The 27057-nt window shown below is 45.9% G+C and overlaps 1 protein-coding gene across 6 annotated transcripts; it reads left to right on the top strand.

Annotated features, from left to right (window-relative positions):
- The first annotated feature begins 656 nt into the window (after positions 1-656).
- ZNF652 (zinc finger protein 652) lies at positions 657-26770 on the top strand. Of its 6 annotated transcripts, none has more exons than XM_077252498.1 (7): positions 657-732; positions 11843-12933; positions 17153-17179; positions 21010-21157; positions 22392-22507; positions 22719-22863; positions 24690-26324. In XM_077252498.1, the coding sequence occupies exons 2-7, from the start codon at positions 11932-11934 to the stop codon at positions 25202-25204; spliced, it is 1953 nt and encodes a 650-aa protein (XP_077108613.1). In that variant the 5' UTR covers positions 657-732; positions 11843-11931; the 3' UTR covers positions 25205-26324. The 6 variants fall into 6 exon arrangements, with proteins under 6 accessions (XP_077108613.1, XP_077108610.1, XP_077108614.1 ...); XM_077252495.1 differs by having other exon boundaries at positions 723-898; positions 24690-26770; XM_077252496.1 differs by lacking the exon at positions 657-732 and adding an exon at positions 913-1002.
- Positions 26771-27057: the final 287 nt, after the last annotated feature.

Below are 27057 nucleotides of genomic sequence, written 5' to 3'. Positions count from 1 at the left end.
AGCGGCCTCCAGTGGTAGCAGTCTGACTTGTATCATTTATAGTTGGATCCTCAAAAACCATAAATAGATACTAATTTACATATGATTTTTCGTTAAAAACAAGCAAAAAATACAAACTCTGCTTCATAAAAGCTGGCCCCTATTCAGTTTTTTTTTATTGCTGCGGTCCCTTTAAGGCACAGTTTTCACACAAAGGGTTACCAGAGCCCGTCTGTCAAAAATAAAGCCCCACCCCCTTTTTGCGCATGCGTCCAACACGTCATCAATGACAAAGGTGCCTATACGTCCCTACATCCATTGTGTTATTCGCGTTTCTGCGCATGCTCAGGTACAATTTAAAAAAAATACCCCACAATGCACAATGGCCGTTACGTCCTCCTTGCAGCCATTTTATTGAAGACCATAAATCCTAAGGCGAAACAGAGTTGTGCCAACACAAAATGGATCCTGCAGAAGGGACAGGCTGTCTACACGTCTTTTATTCCCATTCATACTTGATACGCCAGCCAATCTTCGGGCACGCCGCATCAGACGTTCACGCATGCGCTTTTCCGCTTTATCGCGGGTAGCTCGTTATTACGCATGTGCTTCATTATAGGCGCGTTCACGTTCATCGCATGCGCACTAGGTAATAAGTGTCACAGGCTGGGTTTTACGTATAGGACATGCGCACCATACAACGCCCCCCTCCTGGCGCGCATGCGTAGAGCTCTGTCCTGGTTGTGAGCCAAGGTAGGCGCGCCCCCGACACGGAGCGGGCAGCGGCCACGTAGCTACGCGACGCCGGGAGCGCGCACGGAGGGGGGGCGCTCGGTGTTGTGACGTGAACGGCGAAGGAGGAGGAGGACAGGAAGGAAGCTTCCCGGGAGCCATGGACCGAGATACCCCGGGAGGGAGGGTGAGTGAGGGAGAGAGAGCCGGGCGGGAAATGACGGCCGGGTGCATTCTGTGAGGGAGAAAGCTCAGGCCCGGGCCTAGACAGGGGCTGCCAGTGACTGGAAAGTGAGTGCACATAGCAGGCCTGAGGTGCTAGGCCGCAGTGGGGGCTGTAGTGGGAGTATGTGCAGGCCATGGGGGCCTCTGGGACTGTGCACTGCTCCTGCATGGGGCTGCTGTATGGGGTAGTGAACTGCTCCTGCATGGGGCTGCTGTATGGGGTAGTGAACTGCTCCTGCATGGAGCTGCTGTATGGGGTAGTGCACTGCTTTTGCATGGGGCTGCTGCATGGGGTAGTGAACTGCTGCTGTATGGGTAGATAACTGCTCCTGCAAAGGGCTGCACACTGCTCCTGCGCGGCGCTGCTGCAAGGGGCTGCGCGGCGCTGCTGCAAGGGGCTGCGCGGCGCTGCTGCAAGGGGCTGCGCGGCGCTGCTGCAAGGGGCTGCGCGGCGCTGCTGCAAGGGGCTGCGCGGCGCTGCTGCAAGGGGCTGCGCGGCGCTGCTGCAAGGGGCTGCGCGGCGCTGCTGCAAGGGGCTGCGCGGCGCTGCTGCAAGGGGCTGCGCGGCGCTGCTGCAAGGGGCTGCGCGGCGCTGCTGCAAGGGGCTGCGCGGCGCTGCTGCAAGGGGCTGCGCACCGCTCCTGCGCGGCGCTGCTGCAAGGGGCTGCGCACCGCTCCTGCGCGGCGCTGCTGCAAGGGGCTGCGCACCGCTCCTGCGCGACGCTGCTGCAAGGGGCTGCGCACCGCTCCTGCGCGACGCTGCTGTATGGGGCTGCGCACCGCACCGGCCCGGAGCTGCTGTATGGGGCTGCGCACCTCACCGGCCCGGAGCTGCTGTATGGGGCTGCGCACCTCTCCGGCCCGGGGCTGCGCACCTCTCCGGCCCGGTGCTGCTGTATGGGGCTGCGCACCTCTCCGGCCCGGAGCTGCTGTATGGGGCTGCGCACCTCTCCGGCCCGGAGCTGCTGTATGGGGCTGCGCACCTCTCCGGCCCGGAGCTGCTGTATGGGGCTGCGCACCTCTCCGGCCCGGAGCTGCTGTATGGGGCTGCGCACCTCTCCGGCCCGGGGCTGCGCACCTCTCCGGCCCGGAGCTGCTGTATGGGGCTGCGCAGGGCCTGGGGAGTGGCAGTAATCTGCTGCAGCCACAGAGGGGAGCACTTCTCTGCCCATAGACATAGTGACCAAAATGGTGCCCACATCTGGTCCCGCCTGTGTTGTCTTTGGCAGCCATGGCTATTGCAGCGCGCTCAACACTTAGCATCTGCGTCCCGCTAGTCAGAAGAGCCACACATTCAGGGATGTCATTGAAAGGCGGCGCTTATTTTCAGAGTAACCATTACATAAATCAATCGTACATGTGAAAGAAAAGAACCTTTGTAATATACCAGAGAAATCAGCTTCTTCCTCCTGCACTGATCATTCATTCTGAGTTCTGGGGTAAAATCTGTATTCATTGAAGACATCTAGAGTCCAGGAGGAGGAGGAATAAGCTGATTTTTTTTTTTAAATAACATTTATACAAAGTGTCTTGGTTTCATATGTACTGTTTGTGTATGGGAATAATATATACCAACGGATGCTCTTTAAAGAAGCAAACCCAGCGAGTATACCGGGCCAGCTCCTGCATGGTACCCAGCCCTCATACTCTTATTGCCTTGTGTAGTTCTCAGGTCTCTGCCTCCCCAGGTGCCAGTGCCGCCTGTGTGACAGGTCGCTGTATTTGTAGTTCAACTGTATTTCTATTTCTTTGCATCATACAGGAATACTTGATTTATTCTCAGCACTCTGCAACTGTGGGACTACAACCCTCAGCCTTCCCTGATGGACTTCCACTGTAGTCCTGAGACTGTTGTACAGTAAATGACAGACCAGACACTTTCACACGGGACGTGAATTCAGTGGAAGAAATTCATAATGAGTTGCCTGACCAATTTGTCATGGATTTTGCTGCTGTTTTGTCACATAGGATGAATATCTGCTGTGCAAATTGACAAGCTGCTGCTGGCGATTTTTCTGTGCAGTTATTTTTTGCACAATCTCATTCACTCTTCTGCTTTTCTAGTAGATGAGACCTATCGGACTCCTATCCACCCTGTGTGATAATAGCCCAAGGGAAGATATTTTCGGCCTGAATGCGGATCTCATGTCCTGAGCTACCAGAGAGTATTGTATATATCCATTATAAGACCCGCAGTCAGTCCAAGAAATACGACACTAGTACAGGCGATAAATTCTGGCCACAGAAAGGTCGTATAATGTAGACCTAATAATTGCTCTTAATATGCTGATTATATCTCATTACCTTTTCTCCACTACATACGAGCCATATAATTATACTCTGAATACTAATTGCTGAATATGAGATATACCATTGTCATCTTCCCTGTTCAGAGGAGATTAGACAGGTTATAAATTATAGTGTCTCGTTAACATATTATTCCTTGGTCATGTGACCAAACAAATGTAAGCAACGCCATGAAGATAGTTGTCGGTTCTTGTAACTGACTTGCCTTAAAGGGGTTTTCTGCTTGGAACAAGTTATCACCCTTCTATGCCATAGATGATAACTTTCAGATTGATATACGTCCGGCCCCTCAGAAAACCCACTAATCGCCAGAATGGGGCATTATTTCACTGAACATACCTGACCAGCACTCTATTCATTCTCTATTGGACGGCTGAACTCTTCTTTCTGGCAGTCCCATAATCAGTGGTCAGGCTTGCGCTCTGCCGCTGCATTCTGAGGGGTATAAAAGCTCCCCTTACTGTAACCTTTCAGGAAAGTAGGTGATCCTAGCGGTCAGACCCCCACCCTTGTAGAACTCATCACTTATCCTGTGGAAAGATGGTAACGTCTATGTATAGGAAAACCCCTTAAATGGTATATTGTAATATAACTGTAAGCGTAAGATTTTTTTTTTTTCTTGTGCTGTGGCTGCAACAAAAATAAATTTTTTTGTGCGCAGCAGTCAGGAAAGGACACAAAAAATGTGCTGTCGAACATCTGTGGTGGGATTTGCCTCCTGTGAAGTGAAGTCTGACAGAGGGGCAGACTTACTTATTCTGGTCACTATTTTGTCAGTCACATTGTAGACTAAGCAGTCTGACATTGCACCTGTCTGTGCCTCATGCTGGATGATACATTTGGCGCATCTTTAGACTCTTTTGTCCGGTGTTACATCACTGCTTTGTTGGCTTATTTTGCTCCACTCCTCTTGTTCCTTTTTTATGCTATGCCCCTTGTTAAAGGGAACCTGTCGCCCCCAAAATCGAAGGTGAGCTAAGCCCACTGGCATCAGGGGCTTATCTACAGCATTCTGTAATGCTCTAGATAAGCCCTCGATGTATCCTGAAAGATGAGAAAAAGAGGTTAGATTATACTCACCCAGGGGTGGTCCCGCTGCGGTGGGCGTCGCGGTCCGGTCCGGGGCCTCCCATTTTTCATAGGATGACGTCCTCTTCTGGTCTTCACGCTGTGGCTCCGGTGTACTTTGTCTGCCCTGTTGAGGGCAGAGCAAAGTACTGCAGTGCGCAAGCGCTGGGCCTCTCTGACCTTTCCTGGCGCCTGCGCACTGCAGTACTTTGCTCTGCCCTCAACAGGGCAGACACAGTACGCCTGCGCCGGAGCCGCATAGTGAAGACAAGAAGAGGACGTCCTCATAAGAAAATGGGAGGCCCCGGACCGGACCGCAACGCCCATCTGACCGGACCGCAGCAGGACCGCCCCTGGGTGAGTATAATCTAACCTCTTTTTCTCATCTTTCAGGATACATCGGGGGCTTATCTACAGCATTACAGAATGCTGTAGATAAGCCCCTGATGCCCGTGGGCTTAGCTCATCTTCGATTTTAGGGGTGACAGGTTCCTTTTAAACAAAGTGCCTAAACAAAGTAAATAGGTTTAAAACTTCATATGATTTTAAGTGCCAATTTTTTGTTCTATATTTCACCCTCTTTTAGGTTCTATTAACTCTGCCCCATTATATAAATCTGGCCATATACAAGCAGTAGCTGCCGGCAAATGAGCGCTCAGTAAAGGGCTCTCTCTCCCGTCTCTGCTATACACAAGATCACTCAGTTGAGCTGATTCATAGCTTTTCAATAGGCAGAATAGCGAAAGCCACTGCCAGACTCTTCAGGCGTCTGCTTATTCCCGGAGAACATCAGGACATTCAGAATGTGCGACCCTTATCTGTTGGGAGGCCCCCACACACATTAGATGATCGGACGATTTTTAATTTAATATGAGTGGGGTCTTTTACTCTTAGGGTCAGACCTGAGCGGGAGGTGTAGGACTGAGGTACTAAAGGAACACCAGAGAGGGAATCCCTGTGTCATTCTCCTCCCCCTCTCAGACCCTGTCCTAGACGTAACACAGTGCATATGTTTTGTCCAGAGTGCTCCTTTGGTATGTCATGTAGTACTGGGCATGTATTCAGGGCCTGTGTACTGTCAGTTAATCCCCCAGCACAATTCGGGCTCGGCCACTGCCATTTCCATATGTTTGCATTGCAGTCAGTGCAGAAATAACAGGTGAGGTGCAGTGTATGTGCTCGCACTTGTGTCCTCCACCAGTTTGTGAGGCTGCTTGGAATCACATTGTTGATTCTGTCCCTCCTCTACTTTGTCTCATGCTTATAATACAGGTATTAGGTGTGACGATATAGGGATATGCAGTCTTCAGGATCTATGAGAAGAATATAGGATCGGAAACAACTACTAGATGTTCTGTCTTCAGAACATGTCACCTAGTGCTGCTCTATTGTAGGCAGCTAATATCACACAGTCGATAATGGAAATGTATCTGATGGTATGGAAGATGAGAATCATGGGGCAGCGATTTTATATTGACTTTCTTAGGGTGCATTTACATTACACAGTTATCTGGAATGAGTGAGCATAGGGTGAAAAGACTCAAAGGGGTTGTCCAATACATTTATATGGAGGGTCTATCCTTAGAATAGGTCATATCATATTGGTGGGGGTGGGACACCCAGTACCTGCAGAAATCAGATGTTCACGGTGTCGGCCGAATGTGGTCAGTTGTGGACTCGCATAATACAGTTCTATCACCTGTATAGTGGCTGTGACTAGGTACTGCACGTCTGGCTTTATTCATTCATATGTATAGTGGTAACACTGCAGTACCCCACTGTGGCCTCTATACAGCTGATCAGTGGGGATGCCCGGTATCACATCTCTGGCTAATCTAATATTGAGGACCTATCCTAAGAATAGGCCTTCAATATCAGTACTGGACAACCCCTTTAAAGTGAACCTGACAGCTGTGCCCAAAGCTTGGGCAGCATGTATCGGGGGATGGCCGTATGATCTCAGCCAGTTATGATTGACTCTGAAGTGCTAGTCGGCACATGACCTTTTGTATGCAGATTGCATACTTGTCGTCACACAACAGCCTGCTCCCGACACCGGAGAATCATGACAAGCGTGCACTGCGAGGATTCATAGAGTGACTGCAGACTTGAACCCGAGCCTGGAGCAACCCCTTTAAGCCCCCTAAACATATTATACTATGGTCTATTCGGCTGACTGTCTAAAGGCTCATTCAGAGGCCGGTCTTGCACGTATGTGCTCATGGATAAAACATCTATTATAGTCTATGGGACTGTGCAGATGCTTGTGTTTTTTCCAGTATCGCAGAGGAAGAGTGCCAATATAAGTCTACGGGTCCATGAAAAGGATAGGAGAACCTTTGTCATTTAAATCCCCACGTGAGAATCCCTGATGGTAAAAAATGGACACACAGACCAAACACTGATAACACTTGGATCCAATACACTGAAGACACGTACCATTTTTTCATGAACATGTTTAAACACGGGCATCTGAGGCCTAACATGTAATGGTGCCTCTGACTGATAATTGTCAGTGAGCTAAGGATCCGGCATGCCTGAATTCAGACTGCCGATCATTTGTCCTGCCTGAGATCAGCCGCCAAAGTGATGTCTGGCAGCGGTTCTTCCATAGAGGACACAGGAGCGTTTGGCTGAGCGAGCCCTCTTGTGTATGGAAAACACAGCTGAGATAGTTTGATGGGCAGCGATCTGCCAAACAATCGCCCAGCCGACAGCCATCTAATGTGGATGGGGTCTATAGTCATTTTGATTAGAAATAGCCTTTTTCCTATCCTGAAATGGCTGATAACAGTGAGCAGTAGATGGTACTAAGCACATGACGGGGGATGAGATAATCTTTAGAGCTTGTTCACACAGGTGGTGTCTATAGTAGAAAATTTACAGTGGATTTCATTGTGAATTGCTTTCCCCCTTCACTTTGCAGCATAAAATGATGGATTGAGTTATCTGTTCACACTGAAGGTTGTGCTGAAATTTCATAAAATCCACAATGCTGCTGCTGTAATGAGCAGAGATTTTTCCGTGTGTTGTGCACTACATGTCCCAGCACGACCCATGCTGCACGGTGCTATAGTATTGAGTTCAGCAGTCAGCCACTTGCAGTATTGCTCCAGCAGCTTGTAGTCACCAGTCTACCAGGAGCGCTCATGTTTATCTCCAGCCCCAGAGAAGCATCGCTACCTCCCTCTCCTCCATCAGGTAGTTCTGCATTTGTCTTCTGGGTCTTATTACACAAGATGCTGGAGAGAAAAAAAGACAATACATTTCTGCACTGTTGGATTTCTCATCATACAATGAAGATCAAAACCTCTGGAAATGAAACGTACTGCTGCAAGGGGCTGAGTCTTCTCTAGGGGTCAGCTACACATTAGTGGATGCTCCACAGCCTTGTTTCTTGTGGGTATGTGTAAGTTGTTTTTTTTTCTTAAAAGAAACAGCGCCACTTTTGTTCCTGGTAGTGACTGGTATTGCAGCTCAGGTGATGAGGCATAAACTGTAATATCAAACACAAGCTCTTGAGTAGAGCGGCAGCACAACCTCCTCCCTGATCTTCCAATCCTTTCAGTATTAGGTTTGGATGATGTATGTGACGTGGATTTTCACTAACCTAGAAATCTGATAAATGTAAATATAATTTGGCCTGCACTCTAAATTTAGATCGGGGTGCTGGTGAGACAGACCGTAAGGTCTAGTATCAGTATTATTGAAATCCACCGCACTCCCTGTGTGGAATATCTTAGAAACAAAAGGATTTTTTGAAATTTGCTAATTTATTCAAGTGAAAAACAGAAAATCAAATGTGACAGATCAAATAGTAGGCAGTATAAGCGACTGAGTGATTTGACGTTTCGACCCTCCCGGGTCTTACTCTAAAGTCGCACTTAATCCAGGATTTATGAGTGGCTCTTATGGTAGTGAGGATGTTATCCCTGTAGTGTCAAGGGGCAGGTACAGTCTTTTTGATACCAAGTATGGCCTGATAGTTGATTTCTCTCTGAGTATGACCTTGCTGAGGAATAGCAGCGGTGCATCAGCGTCTTGCTGCTGTTTGCATACGCGATTCAAATAGAAAGTTGGTATGTCACTGGAGACAACCTTTCTTGCAGGTGCCAATGTATCAGCCTTAAATTGCTGGTAAGTTGTATGTCCTTCCCACAGGACGCAGGAGCGCTATCCCCCATCCACTAAGGGTACTAAGCCTACATGTCCACCAGCAAGACGCAGTTGCGCCGCTGTTACCCCACTACAAGACTCTATCCAGAACTGGCAAATCCATTAAACCACATACAACTTACCAGCAATTTAAGGCTGATACATTGGCACCTGCAAGAAAGGTTGTCTCCAGTGACATACCAACTTTCTATTTGAATCGCGTATGCAAACAGCAGCAAGACGCTGATGCACCGCTGCTATTCCTCAGCAAGGTCATACTCAGAGAGAAATCAACTATCAGGCCATACTTGGTATCAAAAAGACTGTACCTGCCCCTTGACACTACAGGGATAACATCCTCACTACCATAAGAGCCACTCATAAATCCTGGATTAAGTGCGACTTTAGAGTAAGACCCGGGAGGGTCGAAACGTCAAATCACTCAGTCGCTTATACTGCCTACTATTTGATCTGTCACATTTGATTTTCTGTTTTTCACTTGAATAAATTAGCAAATTTCAAAAAATCCTTTTGTTTCTAAGATATTCCACACAGGGAGTGCGGTGGATTTCAATAATATAGAAATCTGATAGGCCTGGTGTGTACGAGGGCTTATTATTGGTCACTGAACAGATTGGCTTTTGGAGTGTTTTGTCCATTTGTGAACTAAAGGTAATGGCTGAAATGTTCTGTTTTTGTTCCTCCTTTTGCTAATTACAATGGGCATGAGTTTTTTGATGACATTACAATCGCCTTGCATGAACTTGCATGTGGAGTCCGTATTATTAGCAGTGCAGGCGGGACTGCAGCCACCAAATAATCCGGCCTTGTTCATACAGCTGCATTTATTAATCTGAATCTCGCCAGGCGGAGAGACACCGTCCCTGCCTACTATTGGCTGCTGTCCCCCATCTGACTTGTTTTCATAGACTGATATTGAGTTTATGAGAAGAATGGCTGCTTCTTTTGTGATTATATTTCTCTTAATAATTGGCTTTTTCCCAGACTGCTCCCTCCGCCCCCTCCTCAGCGACGACTGCTAGTTCAATTTCACAGCAGCATATGTCAGTAAATGCACAGGGTGATGAATGATCCCGTCATAAGCTCCAGAGACGCCGCGTGCATGCATATAATGAGGTTCTTCACAGCGCAGAGACTGGCACTGTGTATAGATATGTCTATAAGGTGATCGTAGTTATAAAGCACATTCCTGCGTCCTTGCGGTTTTCCCATGATGGATATGTATCCCCTATCCTCTGGATGGTTGATGTACATGTGATTTCTGGGGGGGGGGCTTCCAAGCACAGAGCGGATGGTGAGTTGCATCTTGTAGCTGTGGTTTTCTTTATCAATTTCCATGAAACTTAAATAGTGAACCAAACTTGACTGTTTCTAATGCTCCATTATATCTCCCGTCCCACCTAGCTGCGTTATGGTGGGAGTGTCGCTGGCATCGATATGTTGGAGCTAGATAGTCTGATGTGTTACGGTATGTTCCCACGGTCAGGAAACGCTGCGGGTTTGACGCTGCGTTAATCCATGTTCCCACAGTCAGGAAACGCTGCGGGTTTGACGCTGCGTTAATCCGCAGCGTCAAGATGTTGCAGTATAGTGGAAGGGATCTGAAGAAATCCCATGTCCACTATGGGTGCAGGGACGCCTCCGGCTTCCCTGCGGAGACAGACATGCGGCACGTCATTATACACTGCAGCACGTCAATTTATCTTGCGGAGACGCAAAATAAATTTCCCATCCAATGTATAGGGCGCAGTGTTTCCGCACGGTTCAATGAACACATGCGGAATCACCTGTGTTCAAAAGTCGGCAGCACTTTGGACGCAGTGGACATGTGCTGCGTCCAAAGCGCTGCCAGTTCCTGACCGTGGCAACACAACCCTTATGGCACACACTTCCAGATTATAGAGGGCACAAAAGAGAAATACTGCAGATGTTATGATGACCAGAGACTTATTGTATGCCAGTGTCGGTGACCTTGCTCCTCTGATAATACTGTGCTTATGTGTATATGTTTAAGAGATATACTGTACAGAACCCGTATATGTCTCCGAAGGGTCTCACCTAGTCACATTAGGAGGGCAAGCAGTTTGGGCCGGCCGGCAGTCTTTAGGAGCGCACTGCTCCTTTGCCTTCCAGCTTCCTAGTTTCTGAAGACAGCTGGCCCGAACTGCACACTCTCCTATGCGACTAGGAGACAAACGTGAGACAACCACTTTAAAGGGGTGTTCTGGGACTTTGTGGTTTTTTTTTTTCCATGTGGGGCTAAGATCTTACTGGCAAATAGCTGATAATTACCTTGCTGTTCTGCCAGATGACAATCTTCCCTGACTCAGTCGGAAATTCTCCAGTTTCCTTTGACCTCACGCCAACATAGCAGTTCTCTCTGTTCTGCCATGCTCTGTTGACGGGCGTCGCTGCTGACATCATGCTGATTGACGGCTCTCCTTAGTTAAGTAGTGGGCAATCAGCTTTGCAACTAGCTTAACACTGGCAGTGATGCCACATTGACAGAGCTCAGTGGCAATGAAGAAACTGCTCTGTTGATGTGAGGTCAAAAGAATCTGAAGAATTGCCTGCAGGAGTAGTGGTCCTTGAGTGCTCTGAGCTGGAATAGCTCATCGCAGGGTACAACAAGGTAGTTTGTTGGCAACAATGTACCAATAAATTCTTAGCCCTATAGTAAAAAACCCTCAAAAAGTGCTGGATAACCTGTTACTGTTCTCGAGAGGCTTTCAGTATTGGATTGATTAAAAGTTTCATTCTTAACATTTTAACACCTCCACCTATCAGCTACTCGTAGAGACTGAGGTACTTTTTTGAGTGCCCCACAGTCTTCATGTTTAGAATGCTCATAAAATACTCTTCTTTTTTTTTTAATAGTTCAGCATTAGAGAGCCATTCTGACATGGATTTTCAAAGTGAGTACACCAGCCTCATCAGGCCCAAATCTTTTGTAGCTTAAATTGGAATTATTATATCCAGGCTTCAATCACAAGAGGTGGAGCTTCAAAAAAGAGCAAAGAGTGGTTGAATTTTGGTGTTTCTGTAAGGCTGCATTCACACATCCCTGTATCCGGGTCTAAGTACAGACTCCAATACCCGGAGTGGCCCCGGGACTCCAGTTCGTGGCTTGAGTCTGACAGCCTCATGTAGTCAGATTCAGGAGATTCCCAGGGGGTCCATGCATCATTTTGTCCTGTGGGGTAAAAAATGACTTTGTGTACATTATAATATGACTTATCAAAGGGAATGAAGAGTGTGGTATTGCCTTGAATGGTTCTGGGTTGGAAGTAGTGAGTGAGTAGCCTATTACTAAATAAAAATATTAAACCATTGCCTTTTTTTTTTTTCTTTGCAGGCCAGCCTTTCGATAGATCCCATGATGTAGTGTGGCCCTGTATTCCTGGAACATAAAATATCTCCTCAGTGTCTTATGAACATCTTTTCATGAACTTTACAATAATTGAATATTCAGACATGTTACGTCCTTCAAACTTACAGCCTGACCCAATGGGTCAAGCTGCCAACTCCTGCCAAAAATTGCTAGACGGTCGCCCTCCTGATGTTTCTGGGTTGGGACTTGATGACCCTTTGCGAGTTAGTGTTCCACCTCCATTTTACCATACTACAACTCAAGAACTTGATCTGTCAAATAAGCAATTCAAACGAGAGACTGGCGGACCGTATCCTGTCATGATGGACACTAAAGTAGGTAAACCACATCTTCTTGAACCTGAGCAGCAACCTTTTTTTCGGGACAGTAAACCAGTCAACGAGGTTCGACCCGTCAAAGGAGAAAGACAAAATTCTGGAGAATCTGAGGATGATGATGACGACGACGACGACGATGATGATGACGATGATGATGAGGAAGAAGATGAGGATGATGTGAACTACAAAAGAGAGCAGATAATTGTGGAGGTGAACCTTAATAACCAAACCTTAAATGTCTCCAAAGGAGAAAAGGGGGTGGGAAAAGACCCTTCACACATGAAGACCAGTAGTGACGAGGATGGAGGTGACTCTGTAGACGACGACCAGGACAGCAACGAGGATGATGAAAACGAACCTCATCCTACTGGAGATCAGACCAATATGGAACATATAAACCAGGACCAAAAAACTGAGATCTCCAACATGGTGGCTGGAGATGGCACCATGCTGGCCAACAATCTCAATAATGAACAAGTTACAAGTGGTGAAGCCCCCAAACGGAAAAAGAAATCTCCCAAAGAACCTAAGTCTCCCACTGAGAAGGGAAAGGGTGAGGAAAAGGAGACCCTTTCTTGTGACAAATGTCCACGTGTATTCAACACGCGATGGTATCTGGAAAAGCACATGAATGTTACGCACCGGAGGATGCAGATTTGTGATAAGTGTGGCAAAAAGTTTGTTTTAGAGAGTGAGTTGTCCCTTCATCTCCAAACGGACTGTGAGAAGAACATTCAGGTATGTCCACACCTAACATGACCTGATGACATGACTGACACTTGGGCCAAATCACAGACCTGTACACCATTGGTACTTGCCACAATCTCCTATGTGGGCAGTTGAATTAGTCATTTGGTTATCTGGGCCATTATTCCAGCTAAAAAAAAACGCTTGGGTAATGAAATGAAAAATTCTTTTCACCTGTCCTGCTTTCCCTCAGTGTCCTCTTTTCAGCACATGCAGCCTCCAGTCACTATAGACCCCTTGACTATTGCGGCCTGGGCTAGGGACTGCCATCGGCAGTGCTTTATTTCAGTTGAATGTGCATCCCTAGACACACATTCAATTGAAAGACAAGCTCTCAGCACAGCAAAGCCAGTCGCCAGCCAAATGGAGGCCAGCAGCTAACATTTGTGTGCCGGCGTATGACCTTACCTCCCTGCGCCAGCACGCTGCTGACGGTGGCTGTCATGGGCATTTCTGTGCAGAGAGCTTGCAAAGGGGTCTACGATTGCCTGTGAAGCAGCCTCAGGCTGTAAACCTTACAATACTGTCCAGTTGATCTTTATATCAGGCTTGAAAATTTGTAAAAAAAAATCCATGTCAGAATGGCTGAATAATCCTTTTGTTTTTTAAAAGTAAGCACACGTAGTCTAACAGATTTATTTCATAATGTATTTAGAGTTTATATTGTGAAACCGATTGACAGATCTGCTTTACTGTGGATGTCCAGTAGTTAACGCATAATGTGCACTATTGCTCCAGAGCTGCAGTCCACAGTTCTGCAGGGTTCAGTGGCCAAATCTTTCAGTCTTTATTTCTGGCCACGTGTCTGCACGGAAAACATAAACTTTACGCCAATCAGTGTTCAGTCACATGAGATCAGACCATATGTATTGTAAGGACCAGCTTTTTTACTGTTTCCAGTGACCGCAGAACTGTGAATGCAGCTCTGGAGTATAATGCAGCATGCTACTCATGACTAGTGTAAGCTAATTACTTTACTATTTGGCATTAAAGGGGTTGTTTAGCCTTTAAAAACTGATGACTTGCCCTTACAATAATTCATCGATATTAGGCTGCCGTCACAGTATTTGGTCAGTATTTTACATCAGTATTTGTAAGCCAAAACCAGGAGTGGAACAATCAGAGGAAAAGTATAATAAAAACATATGCACCACTTCTGCATTTATCACCCACTCCTGGTTTTGGCTTACAAATACTGATGTAAAATACTGACCAAATACTGCTAGTGTGACGGCAGCCTTAGATTGGTGGGGGTTCAACTATTAGCACCCTGTTAGATCAACTATTTGTGGAGCGCCACAGCCTCTTCAGCATTTACAGTGGCTGCTGTCCACTGTACTACATTTTTTTAGCAGTAGTTTACCTACTTGCGAACCACCCGAAGATGAAAAATTTCCATGTTGTCTGGTTGTACTCTACAGCAATGTCCTAAATAGTCCCTGCATACTAGAGCAGCTGCATGCGATTGTGCAGACACAGCCATCTCCCCTTAGAGAAGGCAGAAATGGTTTAATACTGTCTGTCCCTTTCCAATTGCTATATACACAGTGCTAATCAAGAGCCGCGTATACAGTATTAGGAATCGCTAGCGACTTTCTTCTCTGGACTCAGAGGTCGTATGATTGCTGGGGTAGTGAGGAAGAAGAAACTGCTGAGTTGCAGGAGACCCAGTCAACCCTTATATACAGCGTGAAGGCTGAATTTCCCCTGTAACTGGGGCTAATAGTCTTGCCCCAGTTACAGGTGAAATCACATTAAAAAAGTATTTAAATGTTGAAATTGTACCAAAGACCTTTATAAGGGGGAACAATATGTGATATAGTGAAAAATAAATGCACAAATAAAAAGCATGTCAAAATAATCAATAATAATAAAAAAAAAGCCTCTGCCAATTCAAATCGTCGTTACCTGTCTTGTCCCTGCTGAATTAAAAGTGTCCGATATATAAAATTAAAATCTGTTGTGGAAAGGGAAGCAACTTTTAAAATGTATTTTAGTGGTCTAAAAAGTAGTAGTGAATAGTGAAAGCCACAAATATTTCCTTTTTTATTTTCCCACAGTATTGGCAACAAAAATGGGAGAGTATGAAAGTAATGCAAATATTACGCCCCATTTATCACAAAAAATTGAAAAATTGTTTGATTATCCAAAAGAGAAAAATGTTTACAGCTCTTTAAAGGGAATCTGTCACCAGATTTTTGATAAGTAATCTGAGAGCAGTGTGATATAGGGACAGAGACCCTGATTCTAGTGATGTGCCACTTGTTGGTCTGCTTGCAGGGCTCTAAATGCTAAGCCCTGTATACCCCCGCCCACACCACTGATTGGCAGCTTTCTGTGGACAATGTATATTGACAGAAATCTGCTACTCAGTGGAGTGGGCGAGATTACACAGAGCTGACTAGGAGGCACGAGCCTTCTAGTCCTGTAGTGATAATCTCCTGCTGATAAAACACTGATTTTATTGAAAATGCAATACACAGCCTAGTCTGTCTAATCAGACTGTCAGCTCCTGCTTCATAGTTATGTAGTTTTTAAGGCTAAAGGTAGAAATAAGTCCATGGATTTCAAGCTATAGGCTGCTCTCGGATTACATAACAAAAACCTGCAGACAGATTATCTTTACACCACATGTAAAAAAAAAAAGCAATATGTGCCTGGCCATAAATGGGGAAAAATGTCCCAGTCTTGAACTGGTTAATATATTGCAGCGTTCTTCCACCAAAGTGAGTTGAACAAGGCTGCAATATTTTGAACTACAGTTTAAAAAATAAAAAAATATATACCGTATTTAGTAGAGTATGAACCAGACTGCAGCTGCTGTACACGCACCTTTCACAAAGTCTATCATAGAGGGTGCTAATAGTTTAATCTCCACAGCTCTAAGGATATGCTATCAATTTTTAAGGGGATCCTGTCAGTCAATTCATGCTGTCCAAACCACAGACAGCTTAAATTGGAGCCGGGCTGCAAGATTGCAGCCAGATATGTTTTATTCTGAAACGCTGCAGCGTTTTAGAAAGGATAAAGTTCAAGAACCGGCCGACCATAGGAAAAAATGAGGAGTCTGGTGAGGCTTCTCCCTGCTATGCCCCGGCCCTCTCCCCTCCCGCCCTGCTCCCGGCCCTCTCCCGGCCCTCTCCCCTCCCGCCTTGCTCCTGGCCCTCTCCCCTCCCGCCCTGCTCCTTCCCTCTCTCCCCCCCGCCCTCTCCCCTCCCTGCTCCTGCCTTCCCGCCCTGCCCCGGCCCTCTCCCGCCCTGCTCCGGCCCTCTCCCGCCCTGCTCCTGCCTTCCCGCCCTGCCCCGGCCCTCTCCCGCCCTGCTCCTGCCCTCCCGCCCTGCCCCGGCCCTCTCCCCTTCCGCCCTGTCCCGGCCCTCTCCCCTCCCGCCCTGCTCCTGCCCTCTCCCCTCCCGCCCTGCTCCTGCCCTCCCGCCCTGCCCCGGCCCTCTCCCCTTCCGCCCTGTCCCGGCTCTCTCCCCTCCCGCCCTGCTCCTGCGCTCCCGCCCTGCCCCGGCCCTCTCCCCTTCCGTCCTGTCCCGGCCCTCTCCCCTTCCGCCCTGCCCTGCTCCAACCCTCTCCCCCCACCCTGCTCCTGCCCTCTCCCCCCGCCCTGCTCCTGTCCTCCCCCCTGCCCTGCTCCCGCCCTCTCTCCTCCCGCCCTGCTCCTGCCCTAAAAACTGCCCTTCCCTGACCCTCTCCCTGCCCTGCTCCTGCCCTCTCCCCTCCCACCTTGCTCCTGCCCTGCTCCGGCCCACGGTGTGGAGAATTCAGACAGGGACCGCATCGGATTCACCTAGTCTCTTCCTTTGGTCTTTGGCCATACCTGCCCACATGCTGCAATACCACACAATCTAGAAATCAGTGAGGTGCTGTGTCTGTAGAAAGTGGCCATGTTTGTCTAATTGTGTACTGCCCCTTTTAAATGGATAAATTAGACCAAGACCATTGTGTGGATGTGCTTCATCTCCTCTCCGGAGTGATGCTCTGAGTTACTATTTATCTACCCCAGTGGCTCCATCCTGTGGGTCTCCTGCTTGGTCAGAACTTAGGTTATCCACAACTGGTTTCTATTGAGGGGTGTTGTGAGCAAGTTGTTTCTAGCATCGTGGTCACATACGTGATCGTGTATACGTGGCAGACTCACCTGCTGCAAAGACGTTTGTTTTGTCTTCCAACGGACGCATATGTAAAACTTCTTTCCTTCAAACAGGGTTGCTGTAATATGGCTACAAAGACGGTGAGTAATGGCGCCTGGAGGCGGCCATGAGCGGCCACCGGGCTAATCCTTTGTATTTCCACTTGTTAAAGCACCTAGTCATTTTATGATCTTATGTGCCCAGTATTAGATGCACTTCCTGTACATTGAGATGCAATATTAATGATCTGATTTGTAGGGGTTGTCTAGAATTATTACACACGACCAAAAAGCTGAGTTTGTAATAAAATACCTTGTACTCGCCTGGTAAATCCCCATCTGCTCCGACGTCCTGTTAATCTTCTTTAGTTTTGCTGCAGTGATCACGTTACGACTTCCCGCTCTAAGGCTGCATTTAGACTAGCCAACCTGTGACCTTTAAATAGTCACTGAATGGCTGCGTACAAGCCAATCATTAATACCCGCTAACTATCTGCACAAAGAGATTGTTAAAATAATTATTCTGGGCACATAGCATGCCATTGTTCTCAACAGCATATCACCTGTTTACACAGGATGATGTGCTGCCAAGAATAAAGCAAGCTTAAAAATAATTTCACAAGCATTTTTCTTGTGCTTCAGGTGATTGGCAGCCTGTTTAGACATGCCGATTATCAGGAACAAGCAGTGGAAAAACAGCCAATTACTCTCCTCAATAGTCGCATGCCGACTGCGCTACCATCACTGCCGAGGCCATTGATTGCCTGAAGAGCACACGTGGTTGGATCGCTGTCACTGTAGGAAACCTACCATACAACAGCGAGACCACCAGTGAGATGGGGGACTTACCAGGGGGTATACACTATACTGACAATTATCACATTCTATGCTTTGTGGCCATTTAAAAAAACAAATCCTGAATTGTGCCTTTTATTCTTTCTACTCTTTATGTGTAGCTCCATTTTATCACTCCATGGTAGTAGCATGGCATCTTTTTCACCACCGTAATAAGGTTCAGGTTCACATTTTATATTCCTTTTCAGGAAAATATAATTATTATACTTTCCCTTTCATTGTGTAAGGCCTTATTCAGATATTTATTTTTTTTTGCTTACAAGGAACAAGTCTACTCATCAGCATGCTGATCGATTTTCATCCATTTTTGGCCTGAGGGTCTGTTTTCACCATCAGTTTAGCTTCAGTTTTTGTCTTCTGCATGGAAAAGACCCTCCAAGCTTCTCCTGTCCATTACACAGTAGAAAATTAACAACGAGTTTGTGCCGTTCTTCTTCACAGTCCCATTGATTTCAATGGGAGATTTGATTCATGACTCAAATCAGTCATGTATCCTTTTTTTTTTTTTTTTTTGCAGACACTTGGGGCCTGCTTCATTAAGGTGTTTTGCCATACAACATTTTGAAATGTCACCAAATTTAAGTGAAACTTGAAGTTGCACAATAATTTGGCAATTTTTGCCATTGTTACACCAGTTGCAACCATCTTTGCCAGAGTGGCTCGAACGTGGAGGATGCGTGGCAACACCCACTCAGTCAATCTATGAAAATTGACAGCACTTTAGTGGCATAAATTACAGGAATAACATTGCTGGTGGAGGCGCACAGTACTTGTAAAATGTGCCTAATTCATTAAAGGGAAAGATGGAAGATTGGCCTGTTTCCTTAAGACTACAACACGCGAGCCCTTATCTGGCCCCTCCGCCAGAGCAGAGCATGGACATAAGAGCAGCCCTATAGTGAGTACATGTTCGGTCGGTGGCGAACACAGGACACATGCATGGAAAGCAGACGTCCGAACGTGGTCAAGGGGCGATCACAGGCGGACTGTGCAATTCTCAGACTTGTCATGTTCGCAGCTCCCGGAAGGGTGCAGGACGATTCTGACAAAACTACCAGCTCCTTGTCCGTAGAATGGATTTTGACTAATGCATGCTGCCGTTTATACATTTTTTTCAACCGTGTGATAAGGGCAAGTTTGGTCATTTCTATATTAGGTAGTCGGCCAATCTTGCCAAAATGTTGCGCTTTGTCCAACATGCATGTAATGTGTACAGGCGCCTTGGAGAGATACTGATGGTGGTTCATCATCATCAGCAGCAGTGGGCCTCCTGACAATTCACTCCATCTCGCTGTCTGCCCAGAAGATATTAATGGAACGCCATAGTCCCAGAGAAAGTGCTCATACATGGCACAGACCATTAGGTTATTCCTGCGGGATCCCGCTAATTGGATGCTTCTTGGCAAGTTTGTTCTGATCAACTTTTGATTTTTCTAAGGGGTCTCAGGAGTCCAACAATTAAATGGGAAGCCATTATCCAAAAACGACCTATCAGGTTCTTGTTTTAGATGTTTTTATTTATTTAATTTTTAATTTGGCATTATTTTTTTTCATTTCATATCACAGAATTAGTAATCTTGCAGTTTTCACACTAGCCTCTGGGGGCAGTTTTGTCCTTTCAGGCAGACTGTTCTACTTGGTGATCTGGATCACTTGGCTTCACTCACTAAAAAGAGCCGTCTCTTTTTTTTCCCAAATGGGTCCCGATCAAATATGCATTCATCGTAGGTGAACACATATCAAAGATACAATCACTATAGCTGTAGCGCTGCTCAATACCATCATTTTAACTCAACGGTCAGTGGCTCTCGTTTGGGTACCTGCTCCCATCATTTACAGAAGAGAGGCGGCTTTTTGTAGTGGATAATTCGCTAATGACCTATCACTAGTTTTCAGTAGGCACCTTGTAATCACTGTCAGGATTACAACGACCGGTAACCCTTTTCTATTCATCTAATAACACAGGACCCACCAGTCAAAATAGGTGATTTCACAGCTCATAGTCACTTTTGCACACGCTCATTAGATGCATCACTATAAAATAGTTTGTTCATTGTGGCTAAGTTAGAATCTAAAAGAAGCGTAAAGTGTAAAAATTAAAAGTTCCTCTGAATCTGTCATCAGAAATCATTTATGGTTCATTTACTCGTTAGTTGATTATTGTCACGTCTCAGTATGCAGTATAGGGTGCTTTTATGATTGTACCTAATTTTTGTCATGTAGTACTACAGAATATCCTGCAGATGGCGCCCTGTGATCTCACATAGATCTACTAAGCTTTGAAACCTGAAGCTCGAGTCTAAGGGGTAACTTTTCTCCTCATGGAGAGTGACATGCCAAGCCTGGTATGCCAGAGAGAGGAGGCAGCAGAAACACGGGTGGTCTACAACCCACCTCTTGGGCTTATTCTTATTTTATCTTTTTGGGTTTTTTTTTTGCATCCAAAGCAAAAAATCCCCAACGTACAGCTACTAGGACATGCTGAAATGTCCGAAAAGCCGTTGTGTCACAGGTTAAGGAACACTTATCTAAGGCCTAGATCTAATGCAGGATCACTCGGGTCTTATCTCAGCAACAAGGATACCTAGAAGACTTGTTTGATTTGTAAAGAAACAAACAAAAAAAATCCCCAGAAATCTCATTTCTTCGCCTTTCCCCTGAACCCTTTCCCATGTTGGCTAACTTTTATTATTGTGCTTTGGTTTTATTCCTCTTTTTCCAGGTCATATATTTTGCCCTTGACATACGAGTACTTGCTTATTGTGGTGCAAGTTGTTGTTTTGAATTTTTACCATGGAAACTACATACATTTTACAGGTGGAAGAATCTGTCCCAATCAGAGCTTTATAAAGTGGAGCTTCACATTGGAGATATTGACCCTTTGGCTTCCCTTGCTCCTCTAAGGGTGAAAGCTGATGAATACAAATATCTAGATCCTGAGGACATCAGGCTGTAAATGGCTTATAAACTTGTCAGGATTGATCTGCTTATAATTGTTGTTTCTTTATTATGCTTTACCAAATATAAAAATTCTGTCCTAGAACTCTGGCCGTTCATCTATCCCCCTTTCTTCACAGTGCATCACATGTAACAAGACATTTAAGAAGCTCTGGTCCCTCCACGAGCACATCAAGATCGTCCATGGTTACGCCGAGAAGAAATTCTCCTGCGAGATCTGCGAGAAGAAGTTCTACACAATGGCACATGTCCGCAAGCATCTTGTTGGTAGGTTTTGCAGACATAAACAGTCTGATCGCCTTGATTTTTAGCCTGCAGTTTACACTTTGACCACTAGATGATGCTCATGACTGCTGCAGATAAAGATGCAGGTGATAAGGATGCTGCATGCTCCAGACATGCAGAGCAGACGCCAACATATGCCATGCTGCACGGATTGAGTCTTTGACTGTTTTCACTGGAAGGAAGCTATATGTGACTATTATCTGTGTACACAGAAATTACTTTGATGGCTGTACTACCAGCTTATTACTGATAATGATGGCTGCCTCCTAAAACCACTTTATCCAAAATCGCCAGTGCCATAAAATGAATGTACATGGTGGTCACGATGAATCAAAGCTTTTAGGCACCTGGCATACAAAGCTATGAAAAGATACATATTTATGCACAACACGAAGTTGCACAAAAGTTTTTGACTTTTGGCGCTATCGCTCAGCTCCACCAAAATGAGCTTCACTGGCATGATACCACAGCTCGTCTAATTCATGAGTCTGTGACTGGAGTGCACCTCTTAACCTGAGAGCAGCATGATGTAGGGCTAGAGATCCTGATTCCAGCAATGTGCTGGTCTACATACTGTCATTTTGATGCAATCTCCATATTCTCTGCTGCAAATCTAGCAGTGCTCTGAATGCTCTGCCCTGTATAACCCTGCCCACACAACTGATGGGCAGCTTTCTGTGTATACTGTACACTGACCGAAAGCTGCTAATCAGTGCTGGGGGCAGGGTTACACAGAGCAGTTGACTAGGAGGCACAAGACAAATAGTCCTGTAGTGATAATCTCTTGCTTATAAAACACTGATTTTATTGAAACAGTTTAGTAAGTGAGACATCCCTGGAATCAGGCTCTCAGCCCCTACAGACAGTGTGCTGCTCATAGATTACATAGCAAAAACCTGCAGGAAGATTTCCTGTAATTGATCCGGTGCTTCCGAGTCCACCATGCCCCCTCAGCAACACTGGTGTGAAAATCACCAGTTTTGATGAATAGGGGCCATACTGTAAAAGAAAAAGTTGACTGCAGTGCATATTGCCACGGTAAGACGTGCCGTTACTGTCCTGGCACGATTCGCAGAATACAGGAGCTGGGTATGACGATCTGTCCTGTGAGGTGACACTATTGGTGTTATATTTTCTTGGCGAGCAGCTTTACCCTGTATAAATACTAGAACTATGGGGATTATTTCCTTTGTTCACGTTTCTGCTTTACATGCAGCTCACACGAAGGATATGCCGTTCACCTGTGAAACGTGTGGCAAGTCGTTCAAGAGAAGCATGTCTCTGAAGGTCCACTCTCTGCAACACTCTGGGGAGAAGCCGTTCAGATGTGAGGTGAGATCCAGGCCGGTGTTACATGTGGAGTGACCTCTATCCAGTGAGTCTGATCCATGCCATCCTGCCACACGTGCAGTGCTAGCAACACTTTCTGTATAGTGGCTACATGAAAACATGCCATGGTTTGGAAATAAACCGTCCTCCTCTTAGTATAAGCTGTGTACATTGCATATAGTCCTCGCACTGACCCTGTGTCTTCTGCCCCTAGAACTGTGATGAGCGCTTCCAGTACAAGTACCAGTTGCGTTCCCACATGAGCATCCATATTGGACACAAGCAGTTCATGTGCCAGTGGTGCGGTAAAGACTTCAACATGAAGCAGTATTTCGATGAGCACATGAAGACGCACACTGGTATGTAACCCCTGCACTCTTGTATCCCGTTTGTGTGCTGTTCCCCACTGTGTCCTACTAATTGAGTTTTCAGGTATGAAAGTGACAGTCGCTGTTCTAATTGCTTACAGTAGAGGGAGCCCTCTCTGTCACCCAAGGAAAAAACTCCAGCATGTCTATAATGTTCACTACTATTCCAGTAGGAAAAAAAAGATATCACCTATCCACATGTAGGTGATATCTTCTAGATCCGTGGAGGGCCAACCACTGGGACCCTCACCCATTACCAGAACGGGGCATCTTTATCCCTTTTAGGCCAGGTTCGCATGAGCATACAAAAATCTTTGATTTTCACCCATGTAAAAACACCGATTTTTATCCACGCGCTCCGTATCCAAGCGTGATACGTGGATGCCATTGTCTGTCTTCAGGGCGCACGTCTCATGGTGGACAGTCCCCGGCAGACCACCACACAAGAGTAGATGAGTTAGAAGGAGGAGGCAGCGCTCCAAGTTTGAGGCAAAAAAATGTCTATTACATGAGGAGCAATATTCATCAGCCTGTAAGATGCATCATGTAATAGAGGAGAAGAGGGTGGAATGGCCTCTAGTCACAGAGTCTGTAGAGAAGGCTGAAAACCTCAGCACCTAGGAAACTTTAAAATGATTCTCCTCACATCTTTCCAGGTCCAAAGTGCATTGTTGATTAATTTCTTAATATAACTTTATATATTGGTCTCAGCTCCATTCCTACAAAACTCAAAGAATCCATGATCGATGTAAATTTAAAGGGAAGCTGTCAGTGGGTATTTGTACATGACACTCATGTCTTCTATATTAGGTGCAGGATAAATCCATACCTTTTGGTTTAGTAATCCGTGTTGCTGTTGCTCCATTTTCCAGTTTTTATGCTAATGTACTGCAAGTAAAGGGGGCTTAATCCTGCACTTACAGCTCTTCTGCCCCTCTCCCTCTTGATCTTCCCATCACTGACTGACAGGTCACTCGTCTGTCACCTGCTCCCGGACCTCACACATGTGCAGATCGATAGTCCGGCACTCGCAGCATCCTCAGGAACTTTCTTATATGCATCACTCCGAGGATGAGGACGCTTGCACAAGGTTTCAGGCAGATCACTGAGAGAAGAGTGACCGGTCAGTAAGTGATGGGAGGTGGGCAGAGAGGCTTTAAGGGTAAGGCCAAGCCCCCTACACTTGTGGCTCATTATCATAAAAACTGGACAAGTGCTTTCTCTGATGGAAACACAGATTTCTTAAATGAATGTATAGCTGTATTCAGCATTTCCACAACTTAATAGGTGACTTTAATCTAAGGTACAAAAACCTGCTGACAGGTTCCCTTTAGAGTAACTTTCTGACTGTGCAGGAACCCCTATAGGGAGCGTAAAGGGGTATTCCAGTATAATCCATTAGATAGGTGACGGCTGCTGGATCGGTGTGACCCTACTGTCAGACTCCCACAGATTTGTTCTCCAATGGCCATAAGATCGCTTTCAGAAGAATTGAATGGCACTAAAGGCTGCACATGTGCCCTGTTGCATTACTCATGTCTATACACTGGCGGATGTAGCAGAGCTCGCCTGTCCTTGTATCTCCAGTGCTATAGCGGCAGAGCTCCTGCATGGTCTGCTGGGAGAAGACATCGGTGGGGTCACTGCAGTGGGACAACACCCATTTAATAGTTATCTATTCTGTGGATAGCTGATAACTTGGTTGGATCATAATACACCTTTAATGTGATTTGTAGGGTTCGAAAATGTTCCTCAATTGAAATAAACATGATGACATTTCACATAACAGGCCAACTTTTTTTTTTTTTTCTTTCCAGGAGAAAAACCTTTTATCTGTGAAATCTGTGGCAAAAGCTTCACCAGCCGCCCAAACATGAAACGCCACCGCAGGACCCACACGGGGGAAAAGCCTTACCCATGCGACGTGTGCGGTATGCGCTTTCGTTTCTCCAACATGCTTAAGGCTCACAAAGAGAAGTGCTTCAGGGTCACCAGTCCAGTGGGTGTCCCGCCAGCCTTGCAGATTGCTCTTAATAATCCCTCCCAAGGTATCACTAACCTCCCAGCAATCCACGTGCCACCCAGCAGTCCCACGCCACCTCTTAACCTTAATACCTTGGCTTCCCTGCCGCCTCGACCCATCCCACATCCGTTTTCTCACCTCCATCTGCATCCGCACTCCCATCCACATCACCTGGCAGTACCGCCCGTTCCACACCTTCCTCCACCCCCGGCTCTCTTTAAAAGTGAGGCATTGAACCACCGTGGACAGCCCGATGACAGTTTCCTACGGCACCTGGCAGAGAAGACCAGCGCTGCTCAACACCATTAATGCCAGTGGTAGGCTCCAAGTAGCAGTGCCAGCCGGATCAGGGGATGATGCCCCACCGTAGATCTGAGTGAACAGAACTTCGCTAGGCTTCCGCTACGTGCGTGGCGCTTGTTAACCGCTGGAGTGCAGTCACGAGAAACAAACGTGGAGCGCTGCCCTTTTTTGGGAAAGGACTATAGCGTAGAGCAGTGTTGTCCCAGCGGGGGTGGCCAACTCCTTGATCACAGCTCAAGCATTATTTTATAATATACATTGTCATTACCGCATCTACAGTCTGACCCTACAGGTGGCACCACAGAGCAGGATGGCCTTTCGGGTTCTCGACATGCCAGGCTAAAACGAGTTAATGCTGGCCACCAGGAACGGCCGAGGTGGATGGGATCCAAACTACTCTGGGAAGGAGGAGATGGAACTTTAGGGTATTTTCTTTCCCTATTGAATACTAATGTCTGAAACTGACAATTTCCTCAAAGCATTAAAAAGTAATTTTTTTTTTTTTGCTCCCTTCACTCTTCATGTTATAACCACGAGATGGTATGCCGTCACGGCAGAGAAAGGTTGGACGGCACTCCCATATGTATTATTTTACTACCAAGATTATTTTAGAGGATTTTTTTTGTATAGGCTGAACCTAGTCTGATGTATTTCAACAAAAAATGTGTAATTTTTATTTGTGTAGTTCTGCCCATACTCCCAAGCTTTTTATTTTTTTTTAATCTCCCTAAAAGAGAAGTTTCATAAACCTTCTTTTTTTTTTTCCTGGCCTTTGGTAATATTGTACCAACATGTAAAAGTGGTGTGCATCTAGGTTTTTTTATTATTATTTTTAAATTAACCTTTAAAGGTGCAGTTTTAGTTTGTTGGATTCCTATAGGACATTTTCTTTTCTACGTATCAATTTTTATTTTTCCCGGTTTTGCTTTTTTTTTCCCCTCTAAATTATATATTATTTTTTTTCTCTTCGTTCTGGGTGGAACATTGGTTTCTTGCCAATAATACAATAAGCGTTTGTTGACTGTGCACAGGCAAAGGGGAGCTGCACCTTTAAAGTTTATTCCCTTTTAGTAAATGTAAAAGAAAAAAAATCATTTTTCTAATAAAATCCTACCTTTCCACTTGTCTTCAATGACCACTGAGAAAATGTGTTCCAAGTTAATAAAACACTAACATACCAAGCACTTTAATAGGAGGATACGATGTCTCCTGGCTGTTCTATCAGCAGATGGGTCCCCCATGATATGAAGTTACAAGACTTATCAGGCCGATTTTTTTTTTTCGTTCTGTCCTGTCAAAACATGGGCATCATTTATCGAAACTGACAGAAAACTGGTCCTGAGCTCTGGTTGATTGCTATGGGAAGTGAGGACGGATTTCCTGTGAGGGGGTGATTAAAATAAAAATTATATATACAGTTTAAAAATATAATTTGGGGCCATACAAGACCCTGGAGGTCCAAGTTGTGTTATTTCTCAGAGGTGGTGTGACCTGGATTGTGTGAATTTCTATTCTAATATATTAGCTATCAGATAATATTGCAGCATTGATAATAAAGGGCTTATTAGTGGAGCTGGAGCGTAATTCACTCATTCGCCCGTTCACAAATATAATTTAAACCATGTAATATCTTTTAGAGTCACACATCACCGTGCGATAATGATGTTACTTCTCCTTATGTGGTCATCCAACAGATGACAGCAATGTACATAAATGAGTTATCCATGACTATCATGTTTTCACTTTATTTTTTGAATTATATACTATGGGACTGAGAACGGACAGGCAGGTTGTCGCTAAATACCTGCCTGTTGTCCCCGGCACCGAATCTATGCAGTCACAGACCGCTTCTGTGTGTA

This window comes from Ranitomeya variabilis, chromosome 4, assembly GCF_051348905.1.
Source record: "Ranitomeya variabilis isolate aRanVar5 chromosome 4, aRanVar5.hap1, whole genome shotgun sequence".
NCBI classification, from domain to species: domain Eukaryota; kingdom Metazoa; phylum Chordata; class Amphibia; order Anura; family Dendrobatidae; genus Ranitomeya; species Ranitomeya variabilis.
This window is presented reverse-complemented; position numbering and strand designations above follow the sequence as displayed.